Here is a 17,930-nt window from a genome sequence, read left to right as displayed (position 1 = left end):
CAATAAATAAACATCATACAGTACATGCGTGTTATTTCTCTAACTTGGCAACATATCAGCTTTTCTTTAAGAAAATTAAATAGCAGATTATCAACTGATTAAGAAACCAATCTGGGATTTCAGTTATTATAAGATTGTGATTAGACTTACTGAAATAAATATATCTTAAAAGTCTAAATCAGATGTAAAGACATGCATTTTCTATGTAAGTCTTAAATACAAGTATTATTTTTGTAGTATATAATAGGAAAAAAAAGCTATTTACTAAAGCGATTTACTTATTGCAGATTAATTTTAAATGAGGAAACTTAATGAAGCCCCAGATTGTTTCCAGGCTGTCTAAGCAAGGAAAGATGTGGTTAATTCCCCATCAAACACATTATTAATCCCTATTGTATACCACGGTCACATTGAAGGCTCATGTCAGCTGGATTTTAGTCTATTCAAGCCCAGATACAGTCTCTGAATCTACTCTTGCAATGAATTTACATTTCCCCTGACCGCGACACACAATAGTGTAACCAGTGAAGTCAGTGAAGCTGCCTCTACCACTCAAGCTCCTCTCTACAGTGCAGAGATACCGGCATATTAACACTCTGGTCTGTTCATTTCACCTCATTGTTATGCTCATTTCGCCTGGGCAATAGCTTCCTCCTGTTAAATGACACTTCTTAATTAACCTAAAAATAAAACACGCACACTTTAGCAGTATTAGCAGCCTTACATAAAGTTAATGATTGCTGCTGGTCTTAACAAGTCAGCTGTGGGTTTTCCTGATGTGACAGTAATAATGTCTGCAGAGCAGAGGTGGGATGGAGTGCAAGAGCTGATTCACACGTTGACTGAAGGACTGATTATTCTCAATATAATTGTTCTGTCTGCTGGCTCCTTGTGTTGGTTTTACAGCGGAGAAATGTAAATTTGCGGCGTCTGAATCATTAAATGGGTACTCTGGTGATTTAGTGTGGCACTTCCATGAAGTTTGGGGACTCACAAGAGGCAGATTTAAATAAAGAATGCTCATAATCCTGATTTCTAATCTCTGGAATGCGTCAGGTGCCAAATGTAACTTGATAGCATATTTCCTAATAAGCTCATTCGTCTTTTTACGAGTCGTCATGGCCAGTAAAACTGATTTTGAGGTGTATAATTAGTCATTAAAGATAATTTCCTCTATCTGACACTTGTGATTTGAAGTGAAATGAAGACCAGAGTTTTAAATGTCCAGGTTTGTCTGCCTACTCCTGCTGCTATTAGCAATGTGTCTGCTGTAGAGAGCTCTGTCATACTGGGTTTCAAACAAGTAGAGAACTTTCTCTCATTAAATGTAATCATTAGGTATATACAGATATGTACAGTCAGTTCATTGAGTGAAATAGATTGTACCACATAACTGCAAGGCCCCTGGTTCAACTCCAGCCAGGGACCTTTTGTTGCATGTCAAAAAAACAAACACACACAGCTAACAAAATTATATAAAAAGAGAGAGAGAATGAGTCAACTTTCAAGAGAAGATAAATGGTAGATGGAAGTGTTTGGACATCCACAATCCCATAGAAACAGGGGTGAAAGTATCCTCTTGTGTTTGTTTAATGTGGCATGGGGTATTTTATGTCACTATTCCTGGGACATTGGATGACAGCTATTAGTGACAGGTGGTGACATGCAACAAAGGTCCGCAGCTGGATTCTAACTGTGGACGCTGTGGTTATGTGGCATGCGACTTAGCTAGTAGACTACTGGGGCACACACTTTTTCACACTTTTGTCTTCAAACTAACTCACATGCCCATACGTTAGATATTGGTTGCTCTAATCATTCTGTCTGCCCTACTGGCTGTAAAAAGATGAATTTTAATACAACAGTTGTGATGTAAAATGCATGGCAATGTTTTGCTGAGGTGGTTTCAGCTGTTGGAATTAGCCAAATCAGGAAGCTATCTTTTAGTCGTGGACTGTGACTAAATGCATTTACTCAAGTGCTATACAGTGTAGAGGTAACTGTACTTTACTTGACTATTTCTATTTTCTTTATTATTATTATTTATTTATTATTCAGTGGCTACAAGTTACAGGTACAGGATCACAGCACACTGGATTTCCATTCATCTCTTGGAAGTTATGTTGTGTTTACTTCATTTTACTAAATAAACTAGATAAAGCCATTAAAACTGGCATGCTAAAATGCAATATACTAATATTGTACACAGTAGATACTGTAAGAGTCATATTGTCAGCAGACTGACTCAGTGATGTGTTACACAGCAAGCATTTCTGAAAAGAATGAGGACTGTTACATTAGAATTGTACAAAGAAGTGATCTCTTCCCAGCCAGTATGGACAGGAACCAATACCTCTTTCAATGTACAGTCCTGTTTTAAGATAGACAATTGTGAACCTATCACTAAAGTTACGGTTCAACTTAGGGAAGGACTGTGTTCACAGGGATGAATGTTTAGACTGTGATTGGCTGAAGGACTAAAATCACTCATATAACCCAGTGTGACAGTCTCACAAATTATTATCTCCTATTTATTGACTCACATTCATAATAAAGTCCCAAAATAATACCTGCTCCTAGTGCACGAGTGCGTGCACACACACACACACACTTCATTTTTCATTTGGACATTGTGTGCATGAGTGTGTGATTTCAGTGTGACCGCTACAGTATATCTTACTGTGCAGTGACATGAGAGCAGAGTAGATAAATGATGAGAGGGGGAGGCTTAAAGTAACACACTGTTTGTCTCATACAAGGCGTCCTCAAATTAAAGAGAGCAGTTATTATTGTGAGGAAATGAGATTCAGTTCCCAGGTCAGGGGGTCAGTAATGACTTTGAGTCTCACTTTCAGCATGATTCAAGTTTGGCCCAAACAGTTATTTTAGTCCAGTTTAGAAGTCTTTGTCTAGAATCAGTAAACAGATTTCTGTTTTCAGCAACTTAAAGTGAATCAGTGTAGGCTTCTCTTCTTTCATCACTCTTTTAGATACAAATATTGTTTTTTTTTAATATAAATCCAAGCCTTGATTTTGTGTCCTCAGTGACTGCAGAGCAAAAAGACTTAAGCCTTGGAAAGAAGAAGAAGAAACTGAAAATAACTTCCCCTTCTTTCATCATTTCATCTACTTTTATCTTTGTCAACTTGGACTGAATACACATCTATACTGCATGTATCACAACCACTGCATGAGGATAGGCAGCGGCATCTTATTATACAGTCCTAATATGTTTCATGTCCAGCATTCTGCAGTGATTCACTGTTGCTCAGGCACTGAGAGGAGATGAAAAGTGACTAAGGACTCTATTGATGTGCAGAGAGGAGTGCATCTGTGCATCAGTAAAGTGTTATTTTCCTCATGTGTACTGAGGTTATTTCCTCATCTTTTCTTAGATATTTTAGCAAAGCCAGTGGTGCGCTGCAATCTTGGTGGAAATAATGTTTGTACACACACTTTTGTACATAAACTTAATGATTCACATCCCACGTGTGCCAGGTATTGCTAAGGTCAGTGAGCTTAAATCTGGCTCAGCATCCAACTTTTTTCCATTAATAACACTACAGTGGTAGAACATAGTGACTGCTGGATATTCAACATGTTAGGAAATGAAGTGAATTCAACTTTAAGGCAGACAATGTCTTCTTTTAGTTTGTTACCAAGGACAATATTAACTTTTCTCATAATGACAGCGAAAGCCCTTTCAAGGGAATGAAAGTAGCACTGGAACATTCCCACCTATGATGTATCACAGCTTATTAACTGAGAATCTCTGTCTGATATTTAATCTTTAACCACTCACAAAAATCCACATCAGTGTTTATCAGTGAATCAGCTTCTCTTTCTTGTGATCTAAATAGATTTCATGTCATATTTCTGTTATAGCAATATTAGAGGTGTGGTGCTTTAACCTGAAACCAGGAAATTAAGTGCACACCTCTGTCTTAATAATTACTGCTCAAGAGTTGTTGAGAAATGCACTGCAGTGCAGAAACTGCACATATGGTGCAGCATGGCAGTCTGGGCAGCTCTCAGGTTCACTGTTCAACACTGAAGCAGAGCATCACTGTATTCACTCGCTGCTCTCTTAGGAAATAAAGATGAAAATGACACTAATGTGCTATGTGCTTATGATTCCTCCCAGCATGCCTGCAGAAGTGCATTACTACACTCCCAAGACTGGAATCTGACAGTTCAGATGTATATTTTGTCCAAGTTCAACAGACCCAGTTGATACAATGTTGTGTAAGTGCATGTGGTTGGTACATATGATTGGATGACAGGATACATACATCTTCAGTGATCGGCAGAGACTGTGGGGGTGTAATGTGATTTGGTTGGTGGGGGGGGGAGACAGAGCCGGACAGAGCAACCAATGAGATTCAAACATGTGAGGGTGCTTCACATGTACACGTAAGACATGTCAATGAAAATGCAGCAAAGAAAAACAAAAAAAGCAACTCTGGTTTTACTTTTCAGGGATCAATCTAATGCTCATACAGACTAAAAAACTAAAGTAAGATAAGGTAAGGGGTTAACAGTATTGAAAATGTTTCAAAACTCTGGACATTAGGAGATAGGGGGCATAGAATTTATATATTGCAGTTGACATACTATTCAGTTTTACTTGAATAAATTAAATTAGTTCATATAAATGAAACAAAGAAAGTTCTGTTTGTTTGAGATTATAAATAGGACTTTGTAATTCCTTTATGGAAAAGATAATATCCTATATTTTTCTTATTGCATTTTTCTAACACAAGTTGTGTGTGTATGAAAGATACACATTTACACCTCTGTATATGCTCCATTGATGTCCAAAATCTATTAAAAACATGTCAATGTTCCTTCATTAACATGGACACTGGTGTTCATTCTGACTCAACCCCTCACACACCTTCCTGCTGCCACAAATCCAATTTACTATTTCATTTAGCAGACACTTTTATCCAAAGTGACACACATCTGAGAGGTGATACCACACACTACATACTTACTAGAACACCAAATGTGTTTAATAGTTCTGTTATTTGAGTAACGTTTGCTAAAACCTACAGTGAGCAGCTGTTTTAGGAAAGTTTTGAGTCTTATTTAAAAACGACACTATATCTGTGAGCTGTTTTAAAGATTTAAGGCCCACAAGGAAGGATAGCACAGTCACAAGGTATTGACAGACTAACTAACATATATAATACACTACAACTTATAGATAAGGAGATATATACCACTCTCATCTCTGTATACTAACTACTGTGCTAAGTAGCATCATCCAAAGTTTAAAAGGGGTTGAATTTTAAACTTAAGACAAAACCAGGTTAGCTGTTCCCCCTCTTTTCAGTCTGTATGCTAACCTGTCAGCTGTAGCTTTAGTTTACAAACATGAGAGTGGTATTAACCTCCTCATCAGGAAGCCTGTGTGAAGCCTACTTGCATACCATAATTTGAAAGCGGTTCATTTTGAATATTATTATTAGAAGCTTTTCAATGGCGTGTTTGAGTTAGTGAAAGCGACTGTTATACCAACTTAGGCCACTCACACACTGTCTTGGATAGAAGTATTAGTATTATGTCTAGTTAGTATAGGATTCTCTGTTAGTATTGTAGAGAGAAGTTGTGCCTACTGAAACTCACACATTGTCTTTTGAAGGGAATGAACTTGCCCTCCACCTCAACCCAGCGCGTGTTGAGCTGGAGTTGGCGGGGCTCCACTAGATTGGCGGCTCCAGCTTCTGAGAGCTGATTGGCTAAGCCCTGCACCTCCTTAAGCTCCTCCTTCTTCTTGTCGAACTCTGAGCCAATTTCCTATTGGACGAAATCAACCAGGACGTCATTTTCTACTGTCTGAGCCCGAAAGGGAAGCACAGAGAGGCATGTGGATGTGCTTGTATAACACATTTACACACACACACACACACACACACACACACACACACACACACACACACACACACACACACACACACACACACTATTAGGGACAATAAGTACATAATAAAAAGTGAACACATTCATTTACCCACCAGCACACTCACACACTCCAACAAAGACACAACACATTGATAAAAGGGACAATATATCATGTTTGTCAGTGTCAAACATAAACATATACATACTGTATTCTGATAGTGTTTCTCCATTTAAACAAGCCATATCAAATAAGAAAGTAGTGCTATAAGTAGGAGGCGCACACCGCCTTGAGACTTTATTCACATTGAGGAGGAGTACAATCTCTGGCCTTTAAAATAAGTAGAGCAGTGTGTGAACTGGGGGAGTGTGGGGGTGAAAAGAAGCAGAGGACTGCATGGAGAGACGGAAAGACAGATAGATGAGCAGACGGACAGACAGACAGACATAGGCAGTGTGGAATCTCAGTTGCGGCAAATGACAGGTGATTCTGAGGCGAGCGCGTGAGACGTCCGCTTAGCGAAATGTCATACGGATCATCTGAAAGTGAAAGACACACATACAGAGTCAGAGGGAGGGACAAAACACAGGTGGAGTGCAGGGTTTCTCTGCCAAACCTTTTCCAAATCAGCATAATCAAAGATTTAAAGGAACCAGTGTGTAGGATTTAGTGGTATCTCGCAGTGAGGTTGCAGAATACTCATCCCTTTCCACGCATACAGGAGAACCTATGGTGACTGCAAAACCTGGCGAAAAACTTGACAGGCCCTCTCTAGAGTCAGAGTTAGGTTTGTCCATTCTGGGCTACTGTAGAAACATGACAGTGCAACTTGTCAGTGTCCATGGAAATGGACCCGCTCCCTATTCTAGTCCATTTCTGCCAATACATCCCTGTAATTCTTACACACTGGTCCTTTGGAGGTTCTGCATTTCTAGTGTTTTCTACCTTTCCAAGTGTTTAGTTGTTCCACTATCTGACATAAAAGAGTTGTAATGGAAATTCTTATTATTCATCTTGTCTGAGCAAATGAGTAGTTATGTTATTTGATTAGATGTATGTGTGTGCATCATAATCTGTTGACCATGCCATGAAATGCTGATTTAATGAATATCATTGACCTTTGATGGAACATCATGTATGTTATAGTCTACTAATTAACTATTGTCCTGATTGTATACACGTGATGACGTGCCTATTGTGATGACATTGTTCTGTTGATAGAACAATGTCTTCCTTTCTATGATAATGTATTGTATATAATCTGACTGTTTCCTCTGCTCGGGGCTCGCTTTTTCATCTCACGCTTGAGACAGAAGGAGTCCGTCTGCAGACGACTGAATAAACTACAGAAAGACAACGTTACCGGCTTTGTGCTTCTTGACAAACAAAAATTGCCAGAACAGAGTCCTCTGCAGTTGATTGACTTGTTTTTGACTGGTGAAGCCATGACATTCGGTAAAATGCACTGTGCATGTTGGTCTGCGTCAGTTGTTATAAGATATAACAAGTAATAATTATTCACTAGTGTCTCAAAGATAATTTGGTATGGATTTATTGATGTTAAAATGCTACACACGACACAGTTTAATTAACCTTTTTTCTCAACCCTGGGACCACTAACAAAATCCCAGATAAAAGCTTCTACTGGGGACAAGAATTGATCTGCAATTATTTCTTCAGATAGATGTGAGGAAGATTTCCTAGAGCAATTTTTAGAAGTCCTCTTCCCGAGAGAAAACAATTGCAAAAGCCTTGACACAAAAAGTCTGAAAGTGCGAGAAGAGAAAACACAAAAAAACAAAGGAAAGAAAGAGATTTTTTCATGGTTCATGTGTACCCGAAAAATATGGAATGAGAAAAGATTAAAGACACAGGTCCAAAGAAAGTGTGAGACAGATGGAAGGAGAGATGAAGAGATGGATGATGAGGAAGACCAGATCAAGCTTCATGGTGATGAAGAAGAAAAAAGTCAAGAAATTACTGTTCATGTGTATATGTATATATGAGTGTATTTATGTAATAATGTGTGTGTTGTCACCTTGACCCTCTCTCCCTCGGGGGGGTCAGGCAGTTGGTCCACGCTGCGTTGGATGTCGTCCAGCCAGGCCAACAGGTCATGTGACTTTCTCCTGTACTGGTACCACTGGGGAGCGATGGCCAGTGCCTTCCTGTTCCTCTCCACACGCAGGTCCTGCACGCGCACGCACACACACACACACAGACACACACAAAGGACATTTCAAAGTAGTGACATGTCATGAAGTGTATCTGCTATCAGTTTGAGACACTACAGAAATCTTAAAATCATTGCACATTCAGAAAATCTTTTTCATCACAACAGCTTTTAACTGTTTTTCATCTATTGAATGATCTTGCTGACTGATTGGCTGATAAACTACAGTTAGGACCTTATCTTTTGGCTCTGAGCAGTTGCCAGGCAACCAGTGGAGAGTGGTCACAGTGGAGAAATAGTCTGTCACATAACCCCAAGAAAAGCAATGAATAATCATTTTTACACTTTGTTTTTTGTACAAATTAACAAATCTGGACTTCAGGACAGAGCCACGCTAGTTGTTTCCCTCTGTTTCCAGTCTTGATGCTAAGCTAAGCTAACTGACTGCTGCCTGTAGATTCATATTGTGGGAATTCTGGGTCTCTTTAAATTAAATTTAAAGAGTACGGTTTAGACCTGCTCTATGTGTAAAGTGCCTTGAGATGACTTTTGTTGTGATTTGGCACTATATAAATAAAGACTGATTGATTAATTGATTGATATGTATTTATTTCTCTGCCTAACAGTGAATAAGCATATGTCCCAAAGTGTCAACGATTGCTTTAAGTGAATAACCCACTGCATTGCATTCTGATGTTAAAATAGCAATGACTGACTCCCGATGTCATCACTAATAAGGAAAATATAGGAAGCAGTGAAGGAGTCAGTCAGATGACTCTTTAAGTAGTAACCAGCATGATGTCAGTTCAGGTGCTTTCTGCCAGCCAGCAGTTGCTGCTGCCTCCTCTACTGTCTTCAGTGTAAACCTGACAGCAGAGGAGAAGGAGTTTGCAGTTCATGATGGTACAACTATTTCAACTTGCTGCTGCAGTTTGCTGTGTGACCACAGCAATGATGAAAAACCACAGCAAGGGAAACAATACAGGGACTGGTTTTACTGGTGGCTGTGTCCCCTGATTTAAAGCCTACACCTCTTCATCAGCAGAGCTGAGACAATAAACAATGTTTATGACACTAAGCTAATGATTATTTTCATTGTAGATTAATCTGTCAGTTACTTTCTTGATTCATTGATTTGTTGTCAAAGAAATATCAGAAAATGATGAACGGATGAATGGATAAATCCACTTATCACTGCAGCTCTACATTAAGCTACATCCCACTCTATGTAGCAGTGTGATGAGATTACATGAGGCGGACAGCAGCAGCCTGAGGTGTGGCCTACAGGCTGGTGGGATCAGATTGAAGTTAACGGCAGCAGCAACTGCTCACTGTGAGGGTTCATTGCTTAAGGGTTATTGGGGAGTGCTATTGTGGAGTTGTAAACATCACTTTTGATATTATCACGGTGGCACAGATAACTGAATACAGTGCAGTTTGTATTATTGAATAAATGCAGACCCCCAGTCTAAACCTGTCTTTGGACCTTTATTTCCTCTCTGATTGTTGTAAATCAGTCTAAACAGTATGAAGACAGTTTGTCTCTTAGCTTGACTCGTCATGGGCAGATCAGATAACTCTGATCGTGTGTGTTACCTTGACGGTGTTGTACTTGCTGTTGAGCTGGTTGTGTTTCAGTCTGATCTCCTCTCTTTTGTCCTGATCTGGGACTCTCTTCTGTAGATTCTCTCCTTTCAACAGTAATTCTTTCACTGCACCTTCCTCACAGTCCTATAAACACACAAACACACATTGTTTATAAGTGCACACATAATATCAAAGGAAGCCTAAAGAGTCATGATTATATGTGTATGTGTGTGTGAGACCTTGTCCTCCTGGAAGTCCTCCTCCTTGAGATTTTCTCCCTGTTTGACTTCCTCCTCCAGGAGCTCCAGCCAAATCTGTGCTTCACTGTGATACTGCTCCAGCTCCTTGGCTGACGCTGCCGTCTGTCACACACACACACACACACACACACACACACACACCACACATACATGCCCATGGCAAGGATGCCCAGGCACACACACACACACACACACACACACACACACACACACACACACACACACACACACATACACACACACACACACACACACACACACACACACACACACACACACACACACACATACACACACACACACACACACACACACACACACACACACACACACACACACACACACACGAGGAAGAAGATCATGAGTGGCCAAGAGAAAGTAAACTTACTTTGCAAGTTTGGAGCAGATTTAGTGAGAGTTTGAAGTAAATTTAGTTCGAGAGTTTGAAGTCTGTTAAGTGAGGGTTTAAAGTTAATTTAGTGAGAGAGTCTGAAGTCTATTTAGTGAGACTTTGAAGTAAATGTAGGGAGAGTTTGGAGTCCATTTAGTGAGAGTCTGAAGTATATTTAGTGAGCCTGAAGTTAATTTATGAAGACAGTTTGGATTAGAGTTTGTAACAACGAAGGTGAAAGAGAAAGAGCTGCAAGTGTTTACAAGTCAAAATTACAAATAACAAGTGGCACATTAATTAAATCTTCTCTCACTATGTGCATTATGGTTTTAAGAGGCTGTAACTCTACTCTGTCACTTTGGTTCCTACCTGTCCAGAGGAGATGCGTTGGGCGATGGTGTCAAATCTCTGGTTGAGCTGCTCCACTTTGGGTCCCACCTGTGCCTGACAGTTCTCCCCCCTGGTGGACATGAGCTCCTGGGCTAAAGCCCTCACTTCCTCCATCTTACCCTTCATCAGTTCCAGCTCTGCACGCAGCACCTGCAGTACACACACACACACACACACACACACATACGGTTAGTCAGAGAAGCTGTCTTTATGAGATATGAGATATGGGTATATGAGATTCCTAATTTTTTTCACCTCATATTTTTGTTATTGGAACTTACAATGTTTAAATAAATTAAAAATCGCAGATACGATGTGATGAAGATGACAAGCAATAACAAGTAATACTGTATGTCCTTTCACATCTAATCTATAAGAAACTACTAATAAAAACATTCCAGAAGTTAGAGATTAATCATAAAATACATAAACATTACAACCTTAAGCGTGGCATCATTAGGTCCTTGGCCGTCCATCTCATACATCTTTTTCTCTGCTCCATCAATCCATCCGTTCACGTCCTCTATCTCTCCATCCAACTTCTGCATCTGCCGCTGGTAGTCCTGAGAGAGACAAAGAGAACGCTCAGACAGCGATGCTTCTAATGAGTTATTTTTAGAGAACCTGATGTAATTTAAGCAGTGACAAAAGAGATAAATGATTAGTGCATCTGCAGTTTCATAGCTTGTTTATGTTCTTTTTTTCTCACCAGCAGCAGATTGAGCCATTCTTCTGCTCTTGATGTGACTGCGATCCAGTTGCAGCGCAGTAGGCTGACTTTGTCGTCCACCAGGCCCCCGTGGCCCCGCAGCACAGCCTTGAGGGCCTCAGCGAGGTCAACCACGGCCTGAAGCTGGGGCTGACGTCTCTCTGTTTCACCATGGATGGACTGGAGAGGAGAGGAGAGGATTTTCATTCAAATCAACTACGTTTCTATTTGAGTGTATGTACTAAGTGAGCTCTTATATGCTTTCTTTAAAGCTGCATTAACCGACTTTTTGGCCACTTGTGTGCAGCTGGAAACTATTAGACTTATTATCATCTTTTGAGTTTAACTTGCAAGCAAACAGTTGCGTATTTTCCACATCCAGCAGATACAGAGCAGTATTATCATTCATTCAGAGTTGTGTCTGTGTCCACCTGATGAATGTAAAGTCAATATTCTCTCCTTTTATCTCCATTTTGGTCTCCACCATCTCACAAGAACAATATTGCAAAAAGGTGATGACGTGTCAATGTTCACAACTTGTCTCTGCTACCCCCAAGTGGCAAAAAAAAACACTTAAGGCATCTGAACACTTTGTACATACTTACTCTCTCCAGTAAGTGAGTTCTTGTTTGCTTATGGTACATTTTTGAATGTGTTTTCATACCTGTGCCCATGCCACCTCAGCCTCCAGGTCACTGGGCATTCCGTCCACAGCGGAGCGCCTGGTCAGCTCTGCGTCAGTGGCAGCGAGCCACTCTGTCAGCCCATTCAGCTCCTTACGAAGCTTCCTGGACAACTTAAGGCTCTTCTCCAGCTCCAATTTGCTCTCTGTTATCTGTGTACACACATGAAAAGAACCAATCAGTGTCTAAATCTGACTTGTGTGATGTTTGTATAAGTGTGTGTGAGTGTGTGTGTGTGTGTGTGTGTGTGTGTGCGTGTGTGTGTGTGTGTGAGTATGTGTGAGTGTGTGTGTGTGTGCGTGTGCGTGTCCTAACCTGCGCTCCCAGTTGGTTGTAGAGCAGTTTCAGGGCGGTCACCCGGTCGTCCAGCTCCTTGGGCTGCTCAGTCTGCTGCTTCTGGACTATCTGCCTGCCTGTTTTGATCACCGTCTCCACTTCTCCTTTCACTTCACTCAGCACCTTGTACAACTTCTGTTAGACACAAACAACACAGAGCAGGGTGTTCAAATCAAATCTAACCATCTATTTATCAACCTATCTGCTGCTGTGAAGCAATCACCCACCATGCACTGCTCCAGTTGTGACTGCACCACGTCCTGCTCCACACTGCGGATGTCCAGCACCCCCACCTGAGTTTTGACCCCGTTCAGCACACGCTCACACTCGGTCAGACGTGCGTCGAAGTTGGCCGGCTTCTGGAATAGCCGGAACTTGGTCCACACGTCTGCCAGCATTTTCTGTAGAAAGGGAAACAGAGGAGAAGATTACTACGGAGACGCCCACATGGGAGAAGGAGACAATGTGCTGTGTGTGTGTGTTTGTACCTGGGTGAGGTCTATCTGTCCCATGACCCTTTGTGACGGCTCTTTCTCCTGATTCTTCTTCCTCATCTCCTCCAGGGTCGCATCGTGGCTGCTCAGGTCTGTCTGGATTTTCTGTTACACACACACACACACACACACACACACACACACACACACACACACACACACACAAAACAGTGAAATGAACGCCAATAAAGACTTTTGATGGTTTGATAGTGTACCTCCCTCTGCTGACCACAAGAGAGCAGTAGACATCAAGGAGAAGAGAAAATGACCCTTAAATTCTCTCTCTCACTCACACACTTGGTCTCTGTCACCCCTCTCTCTTTTTAAATACCAAGTGCCCTGTAATCACAGATGCTCATCCACACCACTCTAATCCAATCATTCTCTTATCCTTCCGTGTGTGTGTGTGTGTGAGTGTGAGAGAGAGAAATGTCATCCTTTGCGCTGGTGGTCGACGGCACACGTGGAGGTAATCTCTCCGTCCTCTCTGTACACACACACACACACACACTCAGCCTGTCACGTTTCTATCACTCATGCTATCATTGCAGGTCATTATTTCATTATCCATCATCTGAGTTGTCTGAAGGGTGTGTGTAGAAAAAAAGAGGAACAAGGAGGTGTGTGTGTGCGCATGTATGCATGTGTGTGCATATGCATGTGCTCCTACTGTCTGTGTCCAAAGAAGCTCCAGGTTTAATTAGGACCACAGAGAGAAAAAGTGCATTTGCCATTCTTTCTTAGGTTCCTCTGCATACATGCACACACACACAAACATGAAATGTGTATTTTATCCTTAAGTGTTCTTCCACTCTACCTGTCCACACAGCTGTCTCTGTTTTTTACAACCTGGACCTTATTTCTAGCATAAAATACGACCATTTACTCACTCAGACAACTTTGGTGTCATTTGGAGTCTTTTGGACAAAAATAAGCTCCAGTGGAGAGCCGTGTATATCCGTATAATGCGAGTACACGGGGCACCGAAGCGCATCCTCTATATAACACATTATCTGCCGCGAAACTAGTTAATTTCACCAATATTTTGTTATGATACGTTAGTACTATTCCCCTCCGAGCCCGTGGTGGCATGTTATCAACATCCGGGGGCTGTAGGTTGACCTACTAACCTCTGATCTGGATGATGTCATTTCCGAACCTCTCTACCACAGCCCGGTTTATCATTGAGCGGAAATCCTCCAGTGTTGTGATACAGATGTTTATTGACACATCCAGACGCGTATCTCCTGGCCTCACATGCCACCACGGGCTCGGAGGGGAATAACACTAACATATCATAACAAAATATTGGTGAAATTAACTAGTTTCGCGGCAGATAATGCGTTATATAGAGGCTGCGCTTCGGTGCCCTGTGTACTCGCATTATACGGATATACGCGGCGGGTTAGGGTTAGGGTTAGGGTTAGGGTTAGGCTAACCCTAACCCTAATTTCGTCCGAACGACTCCAAATGACACCAAAGTTGTCTGGGTGAGTAAATGGTCGTAATTTATGCTAGAAATAAGGTCCAGGTTGTAAAAAACGGTAATTATCCTTTAATGATTAAATCAATAAACAAGGCCAATGCTCGACAACATTTCGTGAATCAACTAAAACCTGAAATTATTCATGGTAACTTCATGACTTTATCTTCAATCACTATTTAAAAAAAAAAGAATGTTTGCATAAATGTGAACAAAACAGTTAAACTTCAACACAGTCTGGTCCAGTCTAATTAGGTCCAGATGGACCTTTTTTTTGGGTCTGATTACTTGGTCAATCTATTAAATTCTGTTCTCACAGTCAGGTGAAGTCTGGTTTGGTTAAGTTTCATGAGTTCCATTTGCATCTAGTCAGGTCTGGTTGGTCCCACAAGGACTAATCAGGTCTAGTGGATTCAGTCAGGTCTAATCAGAACCAACTGAGAACAGCTGGGTCAATCAGAACCCAAAATTGTTTTCTAAACACATTTAAAATTGTGATATCTTGTTGACTACATTGAGTCATCTCTAGCAGAGGCAGATCTTATCAGGTGGCTTCAATCCAATTAATGATTGGCAGAAAAATCACTCTCAGAATGCAGTGTGTTCACAGCAGAGATTTCAAACATAATCATGGCTGTTTGATGTGGTTTAGTGTCAGGACCTTTCAGTTATTTTTCTTTAGATAATGACAATATGGTGATTAATTAGGGTTAATGGAAAGTGATGCTGCCATCACTTGTACATGATCATTCAACGCAGGGTTTCTCATGCGCTGTAACAGTGTACATAGTGTACTTCACTCTGATCACTGGGGGTGATGCAACCTCTGCCCCAAGTGTGTGTGAACAAAAGCCAGGGACAATTTGTTGAAAACCACAAGACAAGAATAAACCAGTCTGATCTGCTTCTACAATAGTGGCAATACATACCATTATGACTTTTTGTATTTCAAGATGACATGTTGCTCTAATGTTATCTCAGCTGTTTGGTAGAAGCTCAATTTCAAAAACTTGTAGCCAATTGACTAAAGAAACTGAAAAAAATAGTTTCGGACAATAACACACACACACACACACACACACACACACACACACACACACCCAAGTACCTGAGCCTCCTGTGGTAACTGCTGGGCATCGATGTGGTCAGCCAGGTACGCGGTGAGGTGGCGGTCGGTGTTGGCCAGCGACTCCTGCATCTGCCTCAGTGTCTTGTCATTCTCCTGGGCCCACTGGACGCTCTTCTCCAGCTCCTTCTGCCTGAGTGCCGCCTGGGGAGACAGGAAACCCATCACAGCTACAGAAAACACACACAAGCGTGCTATAAATACAGGAAACAGCTTGCAGGCAATGCATCGGTAGACGTTTTACATGCATTTCTCCGTTTGATTCTCCATCTCATGTATATAAAAGCAATTTCCCATAAAAAAATAACTCGGATAATCTCTTAGAAAATGTGGATAAGGCACCCATGAGATTCAGATAAGATGCGTTTTTAAGGAATCCTCGGGGAGAGATTGGGATATTTTATTCACATATTTAAACCTGTTATCTTGTTTACTATTATATTGTGCAATCAGTGTGTAAAAAAAAAACATTGCTACATAACACGACTTGTACAACTGTGCACATACACACAGTCCACTACATTTCAGCAGCTGGAATTAGACTAAAACATGATGTAAAAATGACAAAGGTCAGGTGTCAAGAGCCTTTTTAAAATAATTTTTAATAGTGACACACCATTTTCACCCAAATTGCTGCTAAATTCAATTTAGACAAATACCAATACTATACTCTGACCTACCTTGACAGCAGAGCATTTCTATTTCTGTACTATACAAGATTTGGATGAAGTGATCTACTAACAAATATTCTGTGTGTACCAAGGCCTGATATATCTTGTTCCTCTGTTGTTGTCCATGAACTATGAAAACACACATCGGCGAGCCACACTATTGCAATGGCTGACATGTTACAGACACACACACAATCCCCCAACTTGTTTGTACAGATTAGCACATACACAGACAAACACAAGTACATAAACAAGACTGTACACACACACACACACACTCCCCCCACGTGTACCCTCTTGAAGAACGGACTCCGGGGTTTCTCTCTCATGTCGTCTCTGTGTGACCCGCCACATCAAGGCCGTCTCCGTCACTATCGTCGCCTATAACCAATAGTCTGCTGACGCTTGTTGTCAGTGTAGCATCAGGTGCCTGGCTACTGAGGAGTTTCCTTCCTCCCTTTTTTGCCTGGTGATGTGAGATTAACTAGGGCGGGCCGTGGCGTCATATGACCAATTACATCATAAACCTGTGTGTGTGTGTGTGTGTGTGTGTGTGTGTGTGTGTGTGCATGTATGTGTGTGCTAGACAGAAACAGAGAGTGAGTTTATATGTGGTTACAGGTGAGCATGATAATCCCATACAGAAGGATAATGACTCTAAGTATAGCCCTGAGCCAGTCTAACCCTTTACACACACACGCACACGCACACACACACACACACACACACACACACACACACACACACACACACACACAGTTCTCCTAATGTTACCAGTGGATGTAGAACAGTTCCTTGCTCTCATGTCTTAGTTTATAATGTATGAAATGAGAACTTGAGTGAGATTAAATATTTAGACAAACATTGATAACAACCTTCCCTGTGGCAATGTACTCCATTTTTCCTGGCAATTGTCAGCTCATGAATACATATTCTCATTAAACACTCAGTTTTGCCTTATTATTTATTTCCTGCACATTGGCATGCAGTTACACAGTCGCCGGTGTGGTGATTGTGAACTGGAGAGATAGGGGATCACTGTTTGCTTAACTGCGTCGCGTTGGAAGCGCCGTTGGCAAAGCGGGAACAGCATTCTCCTGCCACACACTTCCTCTCATTGGTTTCCAGCCGTTACAAGGAGCTGAAATTAAAATGGCAAACACGCCTCTTTGATCTGAGGAACTGCAGACGGAGATGTGAAACAACTTTTTTTTTCCTGCATGCGCGGGCTGGATTTATCTCCACACGAGTTTTAAAGTGGGACATTGATATAATGAGATTATATACTTTACTGTCTTGGCATTTACTTGGACCCCTGCACTGCTTACAACTTGGCTCCATCTGATGCCCGGGAAGTGTTGACACTAAGCTATTTGACTCTTGCACTTGGGATCTTTTTCTTTGAATAAGGAGTTGGAAGAAGATAAGAAACGGCTTCTCCGTGATGTTAAACTGTGATTGGGCTGACATCTGCAGTTTCTTAGTCGAGCTGTAAAATCAAATCGTGTCAATGGTAGATGGAGTAAAACAGGTTAGAGTTGCTGCTTCATTTCCAATTGCAAAAACAGTTTCCAGACTTATATAAACTGCACTAATTAGTGGATTAGATTACCCTGGGCTTTCTTTTCAAGGACACCTGTGTAGTTTTGTCTGTACATTTACTTTTCTCACTAGGACTGTGTGTATCCTTGAGGCCCATTACACGTGTTCATAAAACATTTG

The 17,930-nt window shown here is 41.1% G+C and overlaps 1 protein-coding gene across 4 annotated transcripts in view; it reads right to left on the bottom strand.

Annotated features, from left to right (window-relative positions):
- dmd (dystrophin) overlaps positions 1-17,930 on the bottom strand; it is a 208,415-nt gene that overhangs the window by 98,860 nt on the left and 91,625 nt on the right. For all 4 annotated transcript variants that reach the window (XM_053314366.1, XM_053314365.1, XM_053314368.1 and 1 more), the window contains exons 29-40: positions 15,520-15,681; positions 12,923-13,033; positions 12,662-12,835; positions 12,414-12,569; positions 12,080-12,250; positions 11,416-11,595; positions 11,147-11,269; positions 10,686-10,856; positions 9,905-10,027; positions 9,675-9,809; positions 7,944-8,096; positions 5,632-5,802 (exon numbers count right to left, since the gene is read on the bottom strand). In XM_053314366.1, the coding sequence (XP_053170341.1) occupies positions 5,632-5,802; positions 7,944-8,096; positions 9,675-9,809; positions 9,905-10,027; positions 10,686-10,856; positions 11,147-11,269; positions 11,416-11,595; positions 12,080-12,250; positions 12,414-12,569; positions 12,662-12,835; positions 12,923-13,033; positions 15,520-15,681 (1,830 nt within the window). The remainder of the gene's footprint in view (positions 1-5,631; positions 5,803-7,943; positions 8,097-9,674; positions 9,810-9,904; positions 10,028-10,685; positions 10,857-11,146; positions 11,270-11,415; positions 11,596-12,079; positions 12,251-12,413; positions 12,570-12,661; positions 12,836-12,922; positions 13,034-15,519; positions 15,682-17,930) is intronic.

The sequence above is a fragment of the Scomber japonicus genome, chromosome 24 (assembly GCF_027409825.1).
Source record: "Scomber japonicus isolate fScoJap1 chromosome 24, fScoJap1.pri, whole genome shotgun sequence".
NCBI classification, from domain to species: domain Eukaryota; kingdom Metazoa; phylum Chordata; class Actinopteri; order Scombriformes; family Scombridae; genus Scomber; species Scomber japonicus.
The sequence above is the reverse complement of the archived record's forward strand: the minus strand, read 5'-3'. Positions and strand labels throughout refer to the sequence as shown.